This window comes from Bubalus kerabau, chromosome 15 (genome assembly GCF_029407905.1).
Source record: "Bubalus kerabau isolate K-KA32 ecotype Philippines breed swamp buffalo chromosome 15, PCC_UOA_SB_1v2, whole genome shotgun sequence".
Taxonomy (NCBI): domain Eukaryota; kingdom Metazoa; phylum Chordata; class Mammalia; order Artiodactyla; family Bovidae; genus Bubalus; species Bubalus kerabau.
The window spans coordinates 37,901,069-37,924,154 of NC_073638.1; the positions used below are offsets into that span (position 1 = coordinate 37,901,069).

Sequence of the window (23,086 nt, forward strand, 5' to 3'; positions counted from 1 at the left end):
CATCGTAAGAAATTGATTTGTAGAACTCAGTGCAAAGAAGTTTGAAGACCTGAATGAAATGGATAATCTCCATGAAAACATAATTTACCAAAGTCTAGTTTTCATAAGAGAAAAAGTTGCCAAAGATGACCTTCAGAAAACTATTTGAGCTCTTCTAGAGCATAGAATGGAGAAGGAAATGGCAACCCACTCTAGTATTCTTGCCTGGAGAATTCCATGGACAGAGGAGCCTGGCAGGCTACAGTCCATGGGTTGCACAAGTCAGACACAACTTAGTGACTAGAGAGAGTGAGAGAGAGCAGAGAAATGAAAAGGAAAATTTTTTTTTTTTTGGCTGCTCCACTCAGCATTTGGCATCTTAGTTTCCAGATCAGGGATCAACCTGTGTCCATTGCATTGGAAGCACAGAGTCTGAATCACTGGACCACCAGGGAAGTCCCCTGGATGTCAGTTTAAATGTTCTAAATAAGTTATGGAGAAGGAAATGGCGACCCACTCCAGTGTTCTTGCCTGGAGAATCCCAGAGACAGAGGAGCCTGGTGGGAGGCCGTCTATGGGGTCGCACGGAGTCAGACACGACTGAAGTGACTTAGCAGCAGCAGCAGCAAATAAGTTGTTAAGAAAGGATTCAATAGTACAGTTAAAAATTAATACATTCCAATTAAGTCGTTACTCTGGGAATATATGAATGGTTACAATATTAGAAAATGTTATTATTAATCATTTACAGAGAAAATTCATATGGACAAGCTCATACATTTGACAAAATTTAGCATTGAGTGAAATACAAATTGATAGAATGAATACATCAGTATATACATGTATACACCTCTAGGGGACTTCCCTGGTGGTACAGTGGTTAAGACTCCAAGCATAACGCAATGGTGGAGGTTCACTATCTAGTCAGGGAACTAAGATCCCACATGCTTCATGGTGTGACACACACACACAAAACATATATATATATACACACACACCCACACACGCAAACAACATATATATACTCTACAATATACTATATATATAGCAAATAGTATATACATTATATATATATAAGTATAATGTGTATTATATATGATGTTGTTCAGTTGCCCAGTTGTGTCTGACTCTTTGCAACCCCATGGACTGCCAGCATGCCAGGCCTCCCTGTCCCTCATCATGTATTATATATACACATTCCAAAACTGATGTGAAAATATTGGAGGGATTCCCTTAAAGTTACAAACAAGAAAATGAGTCCACTTTCACCATTCTGTTTTCACATTGTATTGAAGGTGTTCACTAGCATGGTAACAACATTGGATTAAGAGACTTTGAGAGAGTAAAACTTTTTATTTGCAGATAATATGACTGTATTCCTGTACAATCTATGAAAAGAAATAGAAAGTAAGATTATTTAATAAAGTAATAGGATATTTGCTGACAAAGGTTCCTATCATCAAAGCTATGATTTTTCCAGTAATCATGTACAGGTGTGAGAGTTGGACCAGAAGGAAGGCTGAGCACCGAAGAATTGATGCTTTTGAACTGTGGTGTTGGAGAAGACTCTTGAGAGTCCCTTGGACAGCAAGGAGATCAAACCAGTCAGTCCTAAAGGAAATCAATCCTGAATCTTCATTGGAAGGACTGATGCTGAAGCTGAATCTCCAGTACTTTGGCCACTTGATGCAAAGAGCTGATTCATTGGAAAAGACCCTGATGCTGGAAAAGATTGAGGGAAGGAGAAGGGGGCAGCAGAGGATGAAATGGATGATATCACCAACTCAATGGACATGAGTTTGAGCAAACTCCAGGAGATACTAAGGACCAGGAATCCAGGTATGCTGCAGTCCATGGGGGTCACAAAGAGTCAGCATGACTTAGCAGAATATAAGATTTACATATAAAAAATCAATAGCTGTTACATATTACAGCAACCATTAGTAGATATATGGAAGAAAAACTACTATTTTTCAATTTCAAAAAAAATAAAATACTTGGAATAAACATAACATAATAAACATAAATACTGGAGTGGGTAGCCTTTACCTTCTCTAGGGGATCTTCCCAACCCAGGGATCAAACCCAGGTCTCCCACATTGCAGGCAGATTCTTTACCAGCTGAGCCACCAGGGAAGTCCCTTATAAACAACAAGAACATGCAAAAGATGAGTGGGGAAAACATTAAAACATTCCTGAAGGAGCTGTCAGGGAGAAAGAAATTTTCCTGTACATTTCTGCATTCCTCTTGTATATCTAAGAATTAAATTGAGAGATTAACAAAAAATCAAACAATTTAAAAACATATATACATGGGTGGGAGGGGCCTCAGAACACTGAGTATTGCCAAAATGGCTGAAGCCCTCAGGTTAAATACCTTTCTCAGCTAAAGACAGAAGAGGATGATCAAGGTGGGAAAAAGTCAGTTCTGGGAGGTTACCAAGAAAAGCACAATGAACACCTGAGTGTGATGCAGATTTAAGTCGTTGACTTCTCCCGAGAGTTTCTGGAGCTTTGTTCATTTTCTGGTACAGAGACACCCTTACAACTGGAGTTTTCCCTAAAAAGTGTAAACTTCACTGAGGTTTTAGAGATTTCCCCAAGTCTGCCATTTCTCTGAAAATAATGAGCTTAAAACAATATGTCATAGAGATGAATTTTAGGGTGGCAAATTCTGCTCCCCTACAGAGCTAATGAGGAGACTTTGACAACTGAATAAATACGTTCTTGGATAAGAAGACAACACAAAGATGTTGGTTCTCCCTAGGCTACGGTGTGAATTTAATGAAACCGTGTAGTTTCTTTTTCTTTTCCCATAAAACTAGACAAGCTGTTTCTAAAATTCACATAAAAAGGTAAAAGAATAGCCACAAACAATACCAGTGTGGGGGTTTTACCCCATCAGGTTTTGAAATATACTTTTGAGTTTGGCTAATTAAAATAGTTGTCATGGCATGGATAGAGTTGAAAAGAAAGAAATTCAAGTACATAAAAGAATATCAAGTCAGTGGAGTAAAGATGGACATTTTAGTAAATGGTACGACTACTTTTAGTCATTTGGTAACCAGTTAAAACATTTGAACCCATATCCCATGGCATATGCTTGATATTACTACTATAGACTGAAAAAAATGGACAGTCTAAATGTTGAGGATTATGCTTTATTTGGGGTATTACTGAGGATTTAAGCCTTAGATACAGCCCTCTTGGAGATAAGGGAGAAGGCAGGATATATTGGAGTTTTTGCAAAAAGCAAGCAAACAGAAACTCAGTGGTCGAACATTGAAATATTACTGCTAATTAAGGAAAAACCAGACTTCTAAAGTTAATGAGTTTAGCACTTTTCTGTTTATGGATAGATGCACGTCTGGGCCTATTTAAACTCTTCCTTTGACATGCACCTTAACTGTCTATAGCCAGTATCCTGTTTTTTGTCCATTCAGGGTGTGCACAGGGGTGCGGGTGGTGGGGGTGGGGTGCGGGGGTGGGGGTGGTGGGGGGTAGCTGCTGCAATGGCTGAAGGCCGAATGGCTGTTGCCTCCTTTGTTTACATTCTGTAAACTTTTTTTTTGTTTTGTTTAATATGATTTATCCTGGGGATCTCTCCATATTGCTACATGTAAAACTTGTTTATTCTTTATATAGCCTTACATATTCTATTGCAGGATATACTATAGAAACATAAAACACAACATAAAAACAACAACATAAATCCACTACAAGGCAAACAATAGTATAAGTGGAAACAAGCTGGGAAGAAATAGGCAAATCTTATTGCCAACAAATGGCTAATCTCCCTAATATAAGAACACTGAAGGAAAAGTTTTAATAAATGCATTAAAAAACATTGGTCAGAAAGAAAGAAAAGAAAGTGAAGCTGCTCAGTCGTGTCCAACTCTTTGCAACCCCATGGACCCTACCAGGTTCCTCCGTCCATGAGATTTTCCATGCAAGAGTATTGGAGTGGGTTGCCATTTCCTTCTCCAGGAGATCTTCCCGACCCAGGATTGAGCCCAGGTCTGCTGCATTGTAGGTGGACACTTTACTGTCTGAGCCACCAGGGAAGCGTTGGTCAAAGGGCCAGTTATGACAGTTCACATAACATACACCACATTGTAAACATCTAAAAAGATAACTAAACCTCACTCAAAAAAAGAAATGCAAATGTAAACTTTACTAAGATAACATATCTCATCTATCATATAGCAAAAATCATAGAACTGTTAGGGGAAACACACTGACTGAAACTGCCCACCTGGCCAGCCACCATGGTAACCATTTGCTTGAGTTATTATAACAGGAGGTCCTTGTAAGGATCACGGAATTAACAAGTCACCAAAAACCGTAAGAACTCAGGAAAGGTCAAAAGGAGACGTCTCATGTCCGACCACCTCCCAGAATTCTCACTCTCATTCATCTTGGCTGAGCAATGCCTGTACCACCAGGAAGGACTCTGAGTCAGAATAATTGGCCAAAGATAATCTGGAAACTAATCCCATTATCATAAAACCTGATGCTGTGAGCCATGTGGCAGAGCAGCTCTTCTGGGTTCCCTTATGCGTCTGCTCTCCACCTGGGCACCCTTTCCCAATAAAATCTCTTGCTTTTTCAGTGCATGTGTCTCCTTGGACAATACATTTACGAGTGCTCGCTCTTGGGCCCTGGAAGGCTTCCCTCTTCCTGCAATAGAACTTGACAATAATCTCTATTGAGAAGGTAGTGCTGAAACATGCCCTTTCATACGTGGGTGATGAAATTACAAATTCACACACATTTCCTCTGGAAGGGAATTCGGCATTATCTATCAAATAATAGATGTATTTCGCTTTAGAACAGTTCTAATTCTTAGAATCTCTCTGCAGATACACTTGAACACTTAAGAAGAGACATAAGTGCCAGGTTATTCACTGATGTGTTATTTGTAATAGCAAAATGGAACAAAAAAGGTCAATGTAACAATACATATCTATCAACAGAGGAATAGTATAGCCTGTAATAGGATATACTATTATAGTAGTATTAACTTTATAGTCAGGAAGTTTTCTTTGTAGTGATCTGTAGAGAGCTCCAGGATAAATCACATAAAAAAAAAACAAGGAACAGCAACATACAGAACGTGGTAGCCAATCTCCGAAAATACCCTCAGTGACCCGCACCTGGTCTAATAACCTTGTTAATCACAGCTGGGCAGTGGGAGGGATAGAACGTGATGAAAGTGGTGGTGCATAAATTCTAAGGCTTGTCTAAAAGCATTGCAGCTTTTCACCTTGGTTTCTCTGACTGACGAAGCCAGCCACCATGCCATGATGACACTCAAGCAAGTCCTGGGGAGAGGCCCACTTGGAGAGAAATTGAGGCCTCCCACCAACAGCCAAAGAATTGATGCTTTTGAACTGTGGTGTTAGAGAAGACTCTTGAGAGTCCCTTGGACAGCAAGGAGATCCAACCAGTCAATTCTAAAGGAGATCAGTCCTGAATATTCTTTGGAAGGACTGATGCTGAAGCTGAAACTCCAATACTTTGGCCACCTGATGTGAAGAACTGACTCCTTGGAAAAGACCCTGATGCTGGCAAAGATTGAAGGCAGGAGGAGAAGGGGATGACAGAGAATGAGATGGCTGGATGGCATCACTGACTCAATGGACATGAGTTTAAGCAAGCTCCAGGAATTGGTGATGGACAGGGAAGCCTGGCATGCTGCAGTCCATGGGGTCGAAAAGAGTGGGACGCAACTGAGTGACTGAACTGAACTGACCAATTGCCCAGATCAACTTGCCAACCTGCCAACCACGCAAATGAGCCAACTTTAAGGAAATAAATTCTCCTTAAACCTTAAGATGCCTGCAGACCTAGCTATCATCTAATTTCGAACCCATGAGAGAGATCCTGAGCCATTTCTAAATTCCTGATTCAAAAACTCACAATAAATATAGTATTTGGTTTTCATCCAGTTCCCTGGCTCACAGTTCCCAAAACCTCGGAGGTTTCCTAAACAGTAAGATCAGTGGGAGCAAGTTTTGTTACAGTATTTTGTCTGTTGTCCTCAATTCCTAAAAAAACTCTTCAACGGCATAAAGGCAAAATGGGTGTCTTGTTATTCATAACAAGCGTTTTTCCACAACAATTGGGTTTATGTTAATGAGGTGATTTTGGAAAGCACCTAAGGACTGGGACTGGTTATCAGGGAACCAAGTTGATTAGAGGGCTGAAACTTCAGCCCCGCCCCCTGGTTACCTAGAAGGAGACAGATTCTGGAGATTGAGTTAATCACCAGTGCCTACAGATTTGATCAACCACACCTGTGTAGTGAAGCCTCCATTAAAAACCCAGAAGGCAGGGTTTCGAAGACTTCCTGGTTGGTAAAGCAGAATGTCTCTAACGGGCTGCTGTACCAGGCTCCAAACTCCAAGAGGACTGAATTTCCTTTGTTGCCCTACGAATCTCTTCATCTGGCTGTTGGCTCCTATGTTTTAATATCTTCGGTAAAAAGCCACTCCGTCTGGTGAGTAAATTGGTTTTCTAAGTTCTGTGAGCTGGTCTAGCAAATTGAATCCAAGGAGAGGGTTGTGGGAGTCTGGTTTATAGCTGGTTGGTGAGAAGTACAGGTAACAACATGGACTTGAGACTGGCATCTGAGGGGGAGAGCTGTTTTGTGGGACTGAGCCCTCAGCTTGTGGGATTTGATGCTATCTCTGGGTAAACAGTGTCTGAGTTGAATTGTAGGACACTCAGGTGCTCTCGAGAATTGCTCTTTGGTGATGTGGGGGAAACCACACTCCTACATAGAAGTTTGTTCCAGAATTTTTTTTTTAGGTTTGATTTAAATAAAACTTAAGTTTGACATTAAAAATCTAGATTTCTTGTAGTATGTTTTTTAAAAATCTAGATTTCTTGTGATATCCATATTTTCAGCTTTTCTTTAAAAAAAGAAGTGACATTTCCATCAATGCTGGGCTGGCATTTTGAATAGCAAAAAACAATTAGAGCTGAACTGTGTTTTTTTACATGATATATACACATGTACTACACAAAGTCCACACCATCGAGGTTTATGTCATTATTTGAACATTCTGTCTGATCTCATGTCCCCCGTACCCAACCTTTAAACATTTAAAGAAAGCTTCCATTTTGGTTCTCCTGTGAATCTTTGCTTCTCCCAGCTAGAATATCATAGGTTCTTTATCTGATTTGGCTCTTATCACTCTTCTCTGGACTTTTAATTTACCAATGTTCCATTTATTTTATCTGGCTCTTTCAGAATGGGGTGGATGCAGACAGTATATTTTGAGGAATGCAAGTTAAGACACTTTTTGCTTTTTTATTTTTTTCCTTAACCAGAGGAACATAGGTAATTGACAACAGCTTCCAGGGCTGTTATCATGAGAGGGCTTATTAAATCAGCCCTTCTCCATTTATCCTTTTCTGAAAGCAGTTATTTGAACTTAAATGCAGTGAATCATACTAAGTCTTCTTAATGGTGGATATTTTATATCTTTTTGGATCTTCTTTGTCTTCATTCAGGCTGATGATACTGAAACACCTATTAAGGGAAAACAGATCGAGACAAAGCGTTAGCAACCAGATCTCCACTTACACTGTCTGTCTTCCTGATGACATTTAACTGTGAATATCCTCTTTAAAAGCTTTCCTTTGAAAAAGCAAGGGACCCCCCCCTCCCCCTCCCCCGCCCCCTGCCAGCTGGGACTTTTGACTATGTGTGAAGCCTCAAGAGAATTAAAGTGTGTCTGGGACCCTGAACTTGGGGATCATTTCCAAGCTGAAACTAGTGACAGCAGAATTTGATGCTGTTCTCTGAAAATGCAGTGACAGTTAGTCACTCAGTTGTGGCCGACTCTTGGCAACCCCACGGACTGTAGCCCACCAGGCTCCTCTGTCCCTGGGAATCTCCAGGCAAGAATACTGGAGTGGGTTGCCATTTCCTTCTCCAGGGAATCTTCCCGACCCAGAGATGAACCTTGGTCTCCTGCATTGCAGGCAGATTCTGTACCACCTGAACTGATGGGGGAAAATGCAGTAGAAATTTGTATATTGATAGTATATGACAATAGTGCCAAACTTTCTATTTTGAATAATTTAATTCTTCATCTCAATTCTTTGGGATTTCCTATTAGACAGTAATATCGTCTGTAAATAATGACTGGTATGTTTTGTCCTTTCCAATTTTTATGGATTTTATTTCTTACTGTTTTGGTTAGAACCTCCAGTAGAGTGCTGATGAAAAGTATGGTGAGCATTCTTGTCTGTTTGAGGGAATGACTGACATTTCATTGTTAAATATGGGACACTGTCATTTCTTTTATGCATACCCCCCAAACTTACGTTTTAGGTTGATATTTTTTCCCCTCTCTTCCCTTCATCCATTCTTTTTTCATTCCTCTTCTTTGTCTTAAATGATTGACTTTTATTATTTTTTGCATTTATCGAGGTAGTAATTCTTTCTTCTCCTTTAATTGGTTAAAGTGCTTAATTACATTAATAAAAAAATTTTTTGAGGGGGTGCACCAAGCAGCTTGTGGGATCTTAGTTCCCTGAGTAGAGATTGAACCCTGAGCCCATGGCACTCATAACCACTGGACTGCCAGGGAATTTCCCAAATTTTCTGATGTTAATCCTTCTGTGCATAATAGCCCTCTTGGCCTAACTGCCTCCCAGTGGCCCACTTCCAAACATCATCTCACTGGGGTTTAGGTTTCAACATATGAATTAGACCCATTGCAATGACCTTTTAGTCCAGCATCTCTTATCTGATAGTTCCTTACTAGTCCAAATTCTTAAGGAGGAATGTGATGGACTAAGCTTAATCTATGGGTTAGAATTTGGGTTTGGTGTAAATTCTTGGATCAGTCAACTGTGGCCAGAGGTCATATGGTTCCAAAAAGGTGGTCTAAACCACTGGAGACAATGTTTTCCAGAAAGGAAAGGTAGGCACTCAGACCTTTCTATTTTCTCTCATTCAGTCCCTAAATTGTCTCAGTGTTGTCTTCAGAAGGTTAAGGCATTGCAGGTATTACCGTCTACCTTTTCCTGCCAAGTTCAGCTATAACAGGTGGACCTTCACAGGCAAACTCTGTCCTGTCCATTTCTGAAATCGATGTATTCAGTGTAAGCAGTTCAGTGTAATCGATGTATACAGTGTAAGTGTCCAATGTCTGCCAGCAGATGGGGTCTAGAAATTAGTCTGGCACACATAAGCAGAAAGTGTCTGTGTCTACAATACTGGTTTCCCCTCACCACTTACTAGGTCTTTTTTTTTTTTTTATAGCCATAGTTAGCATATTTGTTTCATGTGTGCAACATAACGATTACATATTTGTATAAGTGCAAGATAATTGTCACATCAACCAGGGGAATGACCACAGTCTAACTTTTTCCTCCCAGAAGTCTCCTTACATACTGCAAATAATATGATTCAGTCAGTTCAGTTCAGTCGCTCAGTCGTGTCTGAATCTTTGCGACCCTATGGACTGCAGCACGTCAGGCCTCCCTGTCCATCACCAACTCCCGGAGTTCACCCAAACCCATGTCCATTGAGTCGGTGGTGCCATCCAACCATCTCATCCTCTGTTGTCCCCTTCCCCTCCCGCCTTCAATCTTTCTCACCCTCAGGGTCTTTTCAAATGAGTCAGTCCTTCCCATCAGGTGGCCAAAGTATTGGAGTTTCAGCTTCAGCATCAGTCCTTCCAATCAAGAATCTGGACTGATTTCCTTTAGGATTAACTGGTTTGATCTCCTTGCAGTCCAAGGGACTCTCAAGAGTCGTCTCCAACACCACAGTTCAAAAGCATCAATTCTTCGGCACTCAGCTTTCTATATAGTCCAACTCTCATATCCATGCATGACTACTGGAAAAACCATAGCTTGGTTTAGACAGACCTTTGTTGGCAAAGTAATATCTGTGTTTTTTAATATGCTAAGTTGGTCATAGGTTTTCTTCCAAGGAGCAAGCGCCTTTTGATTTCATGGCTGTAGTCACCATCTGCAGTGATTTTGGAGCCTAAAAAAGTCTGACACTGTTTCCACTCTTTTCCCATTTATTTTCCATGAAGTGGTGGGACCAGATGCCATGATCTTCATTTTCTGAATGTTGAGCTTTAAGCCAACTTTTTCACTGTCCTTTCCCTTTCATCAAGAGGCTCTTTAGTTCTTCTTCACTTTCTGCCATAAGGGTGGTGTCATCTGCATGTCTGAGGTTATTGATATTTCTCCTAGCAATCTTGATCCCAGCTTGTGCTTCTTCCAGCCCAGAGTTTCTCACGATGTACTCTGCATATAAGTTAAATAAGCAGGGTGACAATATACAGCCTTGACTTAACTCCTTTCCCTACTTGGAACCAGTCTGTTGTTTCATGTCCAGTTCTAACTGCTGCTTCCTGACCTGCATGCAGATTTCTCAAGAGGCAAGTCAGGTGATCTGCTATTCCCATCTCTTTAAGAATTTCCCAGAGTTTGTTGTGGTCTACACAGTCAAAGGCTTTGGTATAGTCAATAAAGCAGATGTTTTTCTGGAACTCTTGCTTTTTTGATGATCCAACGGATGTTGGCAATTTGATCTCTGGTTCCTCTGCCTTTTCTAAATCCATGTGGTTGACCCTGATCAAATGAGCATGAACTTGAGCATATCGACAAGGGATTTTTGTCAGTGACATCTCTGTGTAGCATTTGAGCTGCAGCTCCAGTGAGTGTCCTGCCATGTGCACATACTTCTCTCTGCTCCTGGGCTGTCCAGTACTTGTAGAAGAAACAGGAGATTCACCTTGTTGGTGTTGAAAATATTTGTTGAATGAGTGAATTAATAATGGATAAGCAGCATCCCTCTTAATGGGAAAGATTATGGACATGAAAAATGTTTTCTGATAAGTGATTCCTGAGAGTCCTGGTTCCCAGAACGGAACAATGCCAGGAGGTATCAGGCATTGTAATCTCAGCTGCTCTTACACTCAAGTAGAGGACACCGGAGCCCAGAGGAGGGGTTTGGAACAGAAATTCCCTCTTAAACTAAGTAAGAATATGACTCCAAGAAATCTTTTCACACACTAGGGCAGAGCAGGGGTGAGGGTGGGAAGAAGGGGCAAAGGAAGGGTATAGGAAGTAAATGGGGAACTGGTGACCTCTGCCCCCAACATCTCCCCTGGGGCCTTTTCTAATTGGAAATCCTACCCTGGAGCCTGAAGCCTGGGTTCTGCAGGTCTCTTTGCTGCACCTCCTCACCAGGAGTGTCTAGTTAACAAGAAGGATTTGAAGCCTTCAGTGTCTTTCACTTAATACAGCAGCTGCTTTGACACCTCTCCATTTGGACAGCTCATTTCTGGTCCTTCATCCCATTAGAGGCAGCCCTTGCTTACCTCCATTTGTCTAAGGAGACTGGGCTTCTTAGAAGACCATTTATTGTAAATTATTCCATTAGAATCAGGAGCAAGAGCAGTTTCTGCCATTGTCTGACAGACTAATCCCAGCGCAGCTAGAGATGGCTGTGAATCCCCTCCCCCCTCCACACACACACACCCCTCCAAGCTTACAGGATTCCCAACCAAGAATCCAGCCCATACCCCCACTGTGGTAGCACAGAGTCCTAACCACAGGAGCGCTCAGGAATTCCTGGCTGTGAACGTTTAACCTGCAGAGTCCCTTTGGGCCATCAACAGGAAGGGGACAGCAAATGTAGGGGAAAGCAGTTAAGGGGTGTGTCCTGACCCGAGCTTCAGCAGCAGCCCTAGGACAGGGAGGAGGTACCTGAGGAGCAGGTGATAGAGGATGATGGTGGGGGTGACAGGCAGGGTAAGGCAGATCTGGGTGTTCCTCCTTCATGCCCACCCCTCATGCACTTCTAGTCTATTGGTTCTCAACCTTGGATGCTCACTGCAATCTCGTGGGACTTTTGCAAAATGCTGATACCCAAGTTCCACCCTTTCCTCCACATTCTGATTAAACCGGTCTGGTTTGTAGCCTGGGCATCAGGTTTAGAGCTTCCCAGGTGAAGAGCCTGTGAAAGGCTATGAAAGGAAATGAGAACATTTCATAGTAGAGAACTCAAAGGACCTCTCCAGAGCAAGGTTCTCAGGTGTAGCAACAGGCCAAGAGGGAAAGGTCATCTACCTACATTAGCTCCTTGCCAGTTTTCCCATTTGTCCTTTCTTTCATGTCATGTGGTCTCTGTCAAGTCTTATTTTCCTCACCTGGGAAATGGGTGCATGCATGTGCTCAGCCATGTCTGACTCTTCATGACCCCAAGCACTGTGGCCCACCAGGCTCCTCTGCCCATGGAATTTTCCAGACAAGAGTACTGGAATGGGCTATTTCCTTCTCCAGGGGATCTTCCAGACCCAGGGATCGAACTCCACATCTCTTGCATTGGCAGGCAGCTGTTTCCCACTAGTGCCCTCCTGTTACCATTTTTGACTCTGAAGTTATTTAGGAGCAATTTCTTACATCTATCCAGCATTCATAGTTTTCAGAGTTCTTTGCTATTTATTTCTAATTAATTGTTTTGTGATCATGGAACATGGTTTGATACATCTTTGAAATTTATTGAAACTTGTTTTATAGACAAGCATGTGGTCAACTTTTTTTTTTTTCTTTTCCATTAGGATATTATTAAGGATATTGAATACAGTTCCTGTGGTCAACTTTTATAAGATATTGGATTTGAGGTTCAGTGTATGTCCAACAAATCAAGACTGTTCATTGTGCTATTTATATTTTTACTAATCTCTGGTCTATTTAACTTACTGAATGTTAGGTCTCCTGCTTGAGTTGTAGATTTGTCAATTTTCTCTACCAAAAAAGTTCTACCAACTTTTGATTTATGCATCTTTGAGACTAATAGATAAGTTCATTTGTTTTATGTACCTGGTGAATTTCCTCCCTACAAAACAGATGATAATACCTATAAAGGTTGTGACAAAAATATACCTACATTATGAGGGTTGCCACAATAATATACCTACATTTCTTACATTTTTATCACATATCGAAGTTATCACTAAGAATAACGCCTAACACATCGTGAGTATGAGAAGATAAGGTAGTCTTTTCTGGTTTCCATTGTTGGTACTGAGAAGTTTGGATACTTTTAAAATTTCATACTGCTTGTTCACCTTTGTCATTCCATATTTTCTTAAACATTTCATACATCATTATTTTGTATTGTTTTTGATAATGCGATGTATAGTCTGAAGATATTGGGACGTCTATATCTGCTATTTCTGCTATTCTTTCTTACATCTGTTTCCTTGTGTTTGGCTATTTTGTCAAAGTTCTCCAGAGAGAGAGAGAACCAACAGAACACGTACACACCTCAGTATCACATCCAAAACCTCCTCCTCTGGCATACCCCACCTCTGAATGACACTGACAGTTGTCCAGATCAGAAACCTGAAAGTCACTCCCATCATCTTTCTTACCGTCACATCCAATTAATTGGGGGAAATTGATTCTAGGTTTTAAATCTTAAGTCCATTTGCTTTACTGTTGTCCTACAACCCATCCTAGTCTATCTAGATCACTGAGGTCTCCCCATATCTAATCTTACTCTTCCACTCAACATGGTATGTTAGTTGAATGATCCTCACAAAATGTGAATCTAATTGTCACTTACAGATTAAACTTTATTCCAAAGGGAAATGGGGGAAAATTGAAAGGGTTTTAAGTGTCCTGTTGTGCTTTAAAAGGCCCTTCATGAACCACCTTCTCTCTACCATTCCTTCTTGCACTCTTAAGTCCCAGCTACCCTAAATCTCTTGGCTCCTCCAAGGTGGGTATGCTTTCTCTTCTCCTGGCCTGTACACATGCTGTTATTCTCTGTCCACAAGGCATCACCTCTGAGCTAACTCATTAAGTCTTCAGTTCTCAGCATTAAAATCTCTGGGACACTTTCATCCCTGCTCCACAAAACAGTCACTGCCTCCCCCATCCCAACAAACACCCTCTAGAGCTGCTGACTGGCCTGGCAGCTACAGTAAAGAATGGCTTGGCTCTACTCATCTGTTTTGTGAAGGTTGTTCCTATGAGATGATGCAATATAGACAGACTGAAGCAGTTCCAGAATACGATCCCTAGGATTCATATAAAAATAAGTATAAAAATTTAATAGCATCAGAGTGAGAAGAGCAGGAGAACAGTCTTCAAATCATGAAGTAACTTTAAAAAGTAGCCTTTTATGGAGAAAAATGTCAGTAAACACACAGATATTATAGCACTACAAGATTATTTATAAGACCAGTGACTTAAAACAGCGAATTCATGATGAAAATGATTCTAATTAAAAAACTGGTCTCATGAATAACCAAAATAGGACCTGCAATATGACTGGCTTCAATTTCTCAAGTAAGATTCCATCTACTAGTGCTGTTTATACTTAACATACACTCACATTCATTTCTTACAATTTATGAATTTAAGTTTCAGGAAGAATACTTTTTAGTATTTGGGTTATTTTAATATATGTCAATTACTTAGTAAAGGTTAAATAATTTAAGGGTTAACTTAGTTAATGAGTTTTCAGTAATATCATTTAATAGCATAAAAACATGCTGCTTTTGAGAAAATAAAAATATACATTAAAAAACCCAATACAATGTTTTAGTAAAATAGTAAGGAAATTTGTCTCATTATGTACATATGCATGTGTATGAATTTTTATATATGTATATGTACTTTTCAGTAGCAGAAATGTATTTCTGCAGGATAGAAAATGTACTCTAGAGAAACAGAAGCAAAGGATATATACACTGTAAGGGCAAACTCAATAAATTAGATAAAATTTTATTCCTCAGTAATGAGGGACCAGTTTACAATGATGTGACAATGGTAGCAAAAATAGTAGGAAGGAGTTCAGCATCAAAGTATCAAATAAATAAAGCTTAGTGATTCATTAAATATTCTGATATTATACAGGATCAAAACTTTCAACACTTCCATGGGTCTTTAACTGATATCTTTCAGATAAGCTATATAATCTAGATAGTTAAGAAATTGCTTGCTGACATCATACTTTAAAGGAATTACCTGGCACAGGAAACTCTGTTCAATACTCTGTAATGACCTATATGGGAACAGAACCTAAACGAGTGGGTATCTGTATAACTGACTCACTCTGCCATACAGCAGACACTAACACACCGTTGTAAATCGACCATACGCTAATAAAAATTAATTTTAAAAAAGTTATCTTGGAAAACAAAAAATGTTACATAACTTATATTCCAAAGCCACATGGATTCAAAATATAATATGGTCTCTAAGAATAATGGAAAATATTGGCCTACCATCTTGCTATCATTCTGGCTTGTACTTGATATATTCAAAAATTTTTCACAACTAGGGTATATATCTGGACCCTAGCAAGTTTATAAACATTGTAAATATGGTTCATTTAATTATCTTAATATGCTTTTGTGTAAATGGTATTACCAAAATATTTAATACTTTTAATATAAAAATTAAATAAGTACTCCCATCATTTACTTTATCTCAGAAACTAGACTTGTAGTTGGGCTCCAGATGTACTGAGTAGTCATAGGTCATTTCTGTCGTGTAGTCTCAAGGCAGAAGGAGATTAACAGAAAGATGAACATGGGTTTTATAGTAACTAAACACATGACACCCAAGATAGGGATCTAAAGATTAGGCACATATTCAATTACTTATTCAACATGTGACCTTTAGAGCACACACTATTTCATTTGTTCTTTATCTTTGATACAATTAATTGCATCTGATTTTTGTAGTAAGGCAAAAGACAGACATCTCCTTTTCCTTGGCTTTAATTAGTCTCAAATTCAAGAAGAGAGAATAATGCTTGTTTCATACAAGGTTAATGTCAATATTAGGACAGGTTTTTGTTTTTCTTCTGACAAATTTGTGTTTATATTAAACTCAGTGTTTACAAATACTAATCCTGAGCAAGAGTAAAAATAAGAACAGTTTTGACTAAAGAATAAAATTCATTCATTGTTAAACCTAAACAGCTTTAAAATTCAACCATGGAATATAAAATTGATAAGACTGGAATTCAGACTTCAGATGTCCATGGCAAACCTGAATACTCAGAAAGAACATACACGTAGTAGTAGATTTAAAAAACGAAACAGTAAAAAGCATCAAATATTGATGCACCTGGGTTTTGTTAAATATAACAAAGGTTACTCAGTCCTTCATGGATAAACCTAGCTGGAGAACACCGAACAGTGTACTGCATTAAACAGACCCCTCAGAAAGGCAACACTGGATTTCTCTTTTTAGATAGACAGAGACTGCTCCTCCCCACCTCCCCCAAAACAGTCAAAGACATAAAAGACACATTTGGCAATACAATATGAATCCTGTTTTGTGGGGCTTTTTGTTTGGGGGTTTTTTGTTTGTTTTTGGCTGTGCTGTGCGGCTTGCAGGATCTTAGTTCCCTGGCCAGGGACTGAACTCCAGCAGAGATTAAACCTGGGCCATAGCAGTGAAGGCGCCGAGTGGAATTCCCTTGTTGTTGTTTTCTTTTTTTTAAATCACGTCTTTAAGAAAGCAGAAAGTTCACCACTTAGGAAACTACAGTGAATTACTTGAGTTTTTAGGTGCAGCTCCTGCCTCATGAACAATAAAAGCCTTCTACTCAGCAAAGCAGTATTATGACAAAGTATTTATACACCAGTAAAAGCACTGAGTATGGGCTTGGCAACACAAGTCAATTGAAACCAAGCTCTTAAGGATACTTTTCGTCCGTGTGGTGAAAAAGTGCATGGGAGTGGGAAACGCTGGCACAGCAGGGATCCTCTCACAGTGTTAGGGCCTATGGACCTAGGAGCGGTCAGTTCCAAGTCAGGGTGGTGAGCACTGGGCAATGACATCGACATAAGGCATGGCCCAAAGCACTTCTTCAACATGCCTTTTCTTTTATTCCAGCTGTCTCTCTTCCTCTTCATCTGCTTCTTCAATGACCTGAATCTCATCTCCTTGAGGTAAGGAAGAATTCTCCACCTGCAGTTTATTCCCATCAGCTTTACCTTTCTCTTCTTCCTCTATGATTTCCTTCCATATCTTGTGGTTTTCGGTGAGATGGTGCATTAGCTGACAAAATATTTGCCGTCTGCCTTTCCGTCTTTGTGGTTCTGTGAAATTTAACACATGTGTATTCTAATCATAGCAATATGATTCAATCATTCAATAAATATCTGAGTGCCTGTTACATCCCAGGCATTTATTTAAGCACTGGGTTTAAAGTTATAGTAAGAGTAAAATAACCTCTGCACCATGGGGCTCTCTTTCTAGTGGGAAGACCTAGATAAGCAAAGAAGCAAGACACTTGTGTGTTAGATAGTGTTAAGTATTATGGATAAAAATAAGTTAAGGTATTAGGGAAGATGGTGGGGGGTGGGAGTTGTGGGGAGAAAGGAGGATAGTATTGAAATTTCAAATGATAATAATGCAAAGTTAAAAACCATCCTTCTAAGGGATTTTTTAAAAAATGTGTTGAATTAAACACAATTATCAAAATTTTGGTGAGCATAAATAATTTTTAGAAGTCAACTTTCCCAAGATGACATCAGATGGTAATGCCATACAATTACTCTTCACTATGCTACTCCTGAATACAAGGTAGGGTGGGGAAAAGTTCTTTTATTATCTTGTTTCACACTATGTTATCTGTTCTGATTTATATAGCATGCTTGGGAAACAAAACAGCTAGATATAATTTAAATCCTGCATTAAAGAGCAGATAACTAGTTTAATTTATAGTTGCAAAGGTGACAATGTCTTTTTTATTTTCCATTTATACTCGTTGGTTTAAATTGCTTTATATAGAAAAACTATGCATTACAATTTGGTACTTCAAAGCCATAATGCTATAAAGCTTGGTTTTCCTCAGAGTTAAGAGAGGATATATTTTCCTCTTCTCCCAACTGGGTTGAATGAACTATTCCCAAGTCTATATGAAGGGTATGTTAACAGGGGTGCATGGTGTGAGAAGGGGTTAGGCAAAGGAGGACTAGTCCTTGAGACCAGCCACCTCACCTAAGTTCAGATTTGGCAACAGCTCCATCATGCATGCACAGGCAGAGCCTGCTGAAGAGCACTGGCTGGAGGACAGCATCTCCAGAGATGCTGCTTTAACTCAGAATGCTTGTTGTATGATAGCATTCACATGGTACCCAAGCAGTAGCTACTCAAACCGAGATTATTCAGTCTGCACACTTAGATAGTACTTAAGATATAACTACTGTATCTTTAAAAGGAAAGACCCAAATCCAAATTAAATGGACATTTGCAATTAACAACATTAAAGAAACGACAGTATCCCTATATTCTTACTAGGATTTAGATTGTCCTCTATTTCTTCATCCTCTGTATCTAATTCTTCAGCATCTTCTTCCTCATAACAACTTTCAGTATCATCGTCCTCTTCTGATTCTATCCACTGACCCGGTAGCAGACCAGCAGCGTCATAGGAGTTACACAGGGGACCCACTATGTGGGTGATAAAAGATTCCTGGAGTTTTGCTAGTTGAGGAGAAGAACGATCCATGAAGGGACTGATGGGCAAACCAAGATTTGCTTCTTCATCTCCCTGATCATATTAAAAAGGAAAGTACATCTTTAACTGCTGAGAGAACCACTGAGCTTCGTTGTTAAAATTACCTTGAGGTTTTTTTAATCAAGAAAAGTCTAACTCAAAATAATTTTTAGAAAGAAGTATCAATGAAAATTACTCTGTCATTCCAACTATAAAACTTTTTCTACTATTTGAAAAATCCTAAACAAGACTTTATTCTCACACTCCCAGTCAACCAGTATGGTTGATATACAGGCAGCAAGAAAAATATACATCTTTTCAACTAAGTTAAGCAAATAGTTATGAACAAATCAAAATTATACTACTAGAATATATAAATTCTATATCAACTGTCAGAATTCTATAGTATCAGACATAGATCCTCTTTCCCCTAGGGGGGAGATGGTATAATAGAAACATTTTTTGTTGCAGTTGTACCTCAAATGTAGAGTTGACTTTTCTAATGCTTTTCAACATCTTCTCCCTTTTTTTTTTGTAACAGCAGAACCCTTTAATGAATCTAAATTAGAAAACTCGGTATGTAAAACAGAAAGAGATAGAGCAATTGTGTTTGAGGTGAGGATTTGCCCCAACTGCCTGGCTGGCGATCTGTGGTCCCCAGGGTTCTGGAGAGCACAGCTGGAGATCAGACACATGATTTCAGAACCTTCTTTGCTGCCTACAGCCTGTGTGGTGCTGGGCCAGCTCTATGCCTAATTCACGTGTAAGATGTGAATAATCATCTACAGGGTTGCTATAGGATGACAAGCAGTATATACTGAGCACGGTCCCGAGCAGTCCTCAAACGGTGGTAACAATATTAACATTTTAGTGCCGAGTGTCTGAACTGGTGGAGGGTGAATACTCTTCACAGTGCACAAGTTCTGTAGGCAAGCAGTGTGTATCTGTGCTGAGCCAACACAATCCTGAGGAGACAACCAGAAACTGTCCCGAGGTTAAAAAACTTACATGGCTTTGTTTCCTGTGAGGATGAACAGTAATAGTATTTAAAAAATGTATCTAGGTGGGTTTGTTCATAGGATTCTACAGTTTCGTACATTTGACTTTTAAATACGAGTTTGGTTTTTCTAAGCCCATGGCATGTAATGGGCTTTTTGCAACCTCTTGGAATTCTCCAGGCCAGAATACTGGAGTGAGTAGCCTTTCCCTTCTCCAGGGGATCTTCCGAAGGATCGAAGCCAGGTCTCCCACCTTGCAGGAGGATTCTTTACAAGCTGAGCCACAAGGGAAGCCCAAGAATACTGGAGCCTATCCCTTCTCCAGAGGATCTTCCTGCATTGCAGGTGGATTCTTTACCAACAGAGCTATCAGGGAAGCCTGATGTAATAGCTATAGAAGTATAAATAAAGACAGTATAATGAAGTTAATAAAAAGTTGAGCAAGGTTAGAGATTTGCATCCATATCTAAAGAAAGCTGAATAGCATAACAAGACAGAAGGAAATCTGGTGGTTTTGGTGAGGGCTGACTTCCTATATACATTTAACCTTCATGACCACTGTGTGTTAGGGTTATCAAGTATATCATTTTTCTCCTTTGACACAGGAATAATGAAACTTAGAAAGATTAAGTGAAACTGTCTGAAATATTGTTTTTTTGTGTGACCTGGAATTATAATATTTTATTGAGCACTTATGTGTCAGAAAACTGTTCTAAGAACTTGACATGTATTAATTCACTTAATCCACAAAGCAACCTTATGAGGTAGGTACCATCAATATTCCTGTTTTCTCAATGAGGAAATTGAGGCACAGAGAGATTAAGTAACTTACCCAAGGTCACATTGCTGGTAAGGAAGAAGAGCCAGGATTCAACCTCAGGCATGGCTTCCAAGTTTGCTTAATAAGAATTAATCTCTATACTTTAAAGATATATTATAAAATGCATCTAAATGAAATTATCTCATTTTCTTTCACTGAATTAGTGGATTTTCTAAAACGGGCATTTTCTACCACTTTATTACTAATGTTTGTACAGATAATAATAAAGACAGAATTTTCCCTAGCATAGAATTCTTTTGTGAATATGAACTGAAGCCTGAGGCAGTCTTCAATTATCTCTGAGAATGAGGATAGCAATATGCAAACCACTATACATACTGCAATCTACAAATTAAATATTTATAACTTTATTTCTTAAAATTATACATAATTTAGTTCAAATGTATCAGCGAAAATTATTCTAAGATTATTACTAAGATTTTACTAATCTGTTTTCATAATTACACAGTATGGTATTTTGTTAACTTGTAAACAGCACAGTATACACTATTTTATTGGGATGTTTAGCTAAGGTAGGTGAAAGACATGGTACACTTGCTGGTCACTCAGTACAGTCTGGGTGTGACAAGGTGTAACAGATAAGTGTGCGTGGTTTATAAGTATGCAGTGCGTCACTCCTACTGGAGTAGCAACTCATGGTGAGAAAGCCCTGACCCAGAAGTTTTACTTGGTAAACATCTTGATCTTTCTTGATCAGTGGGTCTAGTAAGGATTCCCAAGGAATACAATTCCAGTTAAGAGTATGTATTTGTTATTTTGTATTTGAGATAATGTAACATTAGACTTGTGGGGAAATCATTATTTTTCTACAGTGTAGGGAGCCTCAAAATTGTACAAAAAAATAGGTAAAGACTGCAAAATAGTAGGATTAATTTAAAGACAACATTTAAAAACACATGAGAAAAGAGCATGTTTATATCTTAGAACCTTGAAAGCCACTGAGTATCTACTTTGTCCCCATTTCTAGCTCTGATTTCTTACCCTCTGCCAGGACTTTGATCCTACATAACCCATCAACCCAGTTGATGTTTCTAAGGCAGTCTTTCTATAGCAGAGTTGAAAATGGCTTGATACTTTAAAAATACAGTCTAAATATATGCTGAATCAACTAAACAACTTCTTTTGGAAATAAATTATGCTTAGGTTATATAGGTTTTCAAGGTTGAAAGGGATCTTGGAATCATAATGTAGTCTTCCCTTAGCTCTAGACTGGAGTACATTCAGCCTACTCCAGATTGACAATAAGCTTATTACTTTTTTTTTTTAATTTCTGTCTTTCAGTTTTAGCAACAAAGGCAAAGGAGCTGAGAATATTAAAACCAGAGCAAATGCAACAATTTCTAACCATTTTTGGTTAAAGCAACTCATTTCAAGTATTTAATGTAGCTGTCCAAATCCAAAAGGCAGTGTCTTCAGATGACAGCTGTTAAAAGTCCCACCAATCCCATGTTTCAACTTACCTGCTCATAAAATTCATTGACAATGCCTTCTGTCCATTTCAAATGCAAGTCTCGAACTTTGGTTGGGCCATTAATATCTGCCAGTTTGATGCACACCTGGCACACTAGGAGGCGATCATTTTCATTACTCCATTCTATACCGTTACTATTTACATCATTGGCCTATCATTGGAAAAACAGAATTATTGTAGGTACTGAGGGCACAAGAGTCTGTTTTTTGTTTTGTTTATTTTTGGCTGTGCTGTTTGGCTTGTGGTATCTTAGTTCCCTGATTAGGGTTTGAATCCTCGCCCATGGCAGTGAAAGCATGGAGTCCTAACGACTGGACTGCCAGGGAATTCCCCAACTTTTGCTTTTTACTGGATTATCTTAAAACTGTTTCCTGTCCTCTGGACAGGAAGGAATTTTAATAAATGTTTCTTTTAAGTTTGTTTGTGCCATGACATGTACCTCTATGGGTTAAATTTCTCTTTGAAGTGTCATTTACAGCTTTGTTTCAGTGGAAGTAGAGCACTGTATTATACAAGCAGAACAAACCATGAGTTTCAATATTTGTGATTACTGCAGAAAATTATAATTTGTGTATATTGTATATTGTACATATTAGTATATATGACATAAAACATATATGTATATGTAAAAGTAAATCATATAAGAATTGTAACTATTTGTCTCAGAATGGCATGCTTAAGGATCTAACTACAAAAGGCACCGTGATATAGCTGAAAGAATACAAGTCTTATAAGCTGATCTCTATGGTTCTAAATCCTGCCTTAGTATGATTTACCAATCATTGAGTAATGCTGGAAAAATTACTTGAGCTCTTTGAGTCTATCTTTCTTCATCTATAAAATAGGAAAAATAATATCAATCTAGTCATATTGCCTGAGGATTAACGAATGAAAAATGCACAGTTCATAGTAAACGCTAACATTGTTATTTAAATAAATGGTAGTTATCAGGCAAATTACCATGCCTTTCAAGAACTCAAATTTCTCTTGTAAGAAATAAAGTGAAAGGGCCAGATTAGTGACTTTGGAACTATACTGTAATATTAGATTTTTAGTGGCATCCACCATCCTCCCTCCCTTTTTTTTTGGCTGTGCTGCATGACTTGAGGGATCTTAGTTCCCTAGCAGATTGAACCTGGACCTCCTGGGAATTCCCTGGCATCCACCCCTTTTGTTAAAGGAACTCTATGTAGACCACCACCACAGAAAACAGTTAAAAGAAAGGTGAGCTCTTAAGATTGAAAGTATGTAGTCTAGGGAATTCCCTGGTAGTCCAGTGG

The 23,086-nt window shown here is 39.1% G+C and overlaps 2 protein-coding genes and 2 long non-coding RNA genes across 5 annotated transcripts in view; 2 read left to right on the top strand and 2 right to left on the bottom strand.

Annotated features, from left to right (window-relative positions):
• The window catches only part of LOC129628912 (vitamin D 25-hydroxylase), a 30,678-nt gene extending 28,676 nt beyond the window's left edge, over positions 1 to 2,002 (top strand). The window contains exon 6 of the mRNA XM_055548533.1: positions 1,460 to 2,002. Coding sequence (XP_055404508.1) covers positions 1,460 to 1,478 — 19 coding nt within the window. The 3' untranslated portion in view covers positions 1,479 to 2,002. The remainder of the gene's footprint in view (positions 1 to 1,459) is intronic.
• Positions 1,574 to 5,149, bottom strand: LOC129628915 (uncharacterized). Its single transcript, XR_008702984.1, has 3 exons — positions 4,235 to 5,149; positions 2,029 to 2,120; positions 1,574 to 1,701 (listed from the first exon to the last, which is right to left on the bottom strand). It is a non-coding gene; the product is annotated as an uncharacterized LOC129628915 (long non-coding RNA).
• A 702-nt stretch (positions 5,150 to 5,851) lies between these two features.
• Positions 5,852 to 21,885, top strand: LOC129628914 (uncharacterized). 2 transcript variants are annotated; one of them, XR_008702983.1, is made up of 4 exons: positions 5,852 to 6,481; positions 16,888 to 16,943; positions 19,713 to 19,839; positions 21,617 to 21,885. It is a non-coding gene; the product is annotated as an uncharacterized LOC129628914 (long non-coding RNA). The 2 variants fall into 2 exon arrangements; XR_008702982.1 differs by lacking the exon at positions 21,617 to 21,885 and having other exon boundaries at positions 5,951 to 6,481; positions 19,713 to 20,558.
• PDE3B (phosphodiesterase 3B) overlaps positions 13,732 to 23,086 on the bottom strand; it is a 173,505-nt gene continuing 164,150 nt past the window's right edge. Inside the window, exons 14-16 of the mRNA XM_055548538.1 lie at positions 21,796 to 21,957; positions 18,295 to 18,550; positions 13,732 to 17,093 (exon numbers count right to left, since the gene is read on the bottom strand). Of these exons, the coding sequence (XP_055404513.1) occupies positions 16,879 to 17,093; positions 18,295 to 18,550; positions 21,796 to 21,957 (633 nt within the window). The 3' untranslated portion in view covers positions 13,732 to 16,878. The remainder of the gene's footprint in view (positions 17,094 to 18,294; positions 18,551 to 21,795; positions 21,958 to 23,086) is intronic.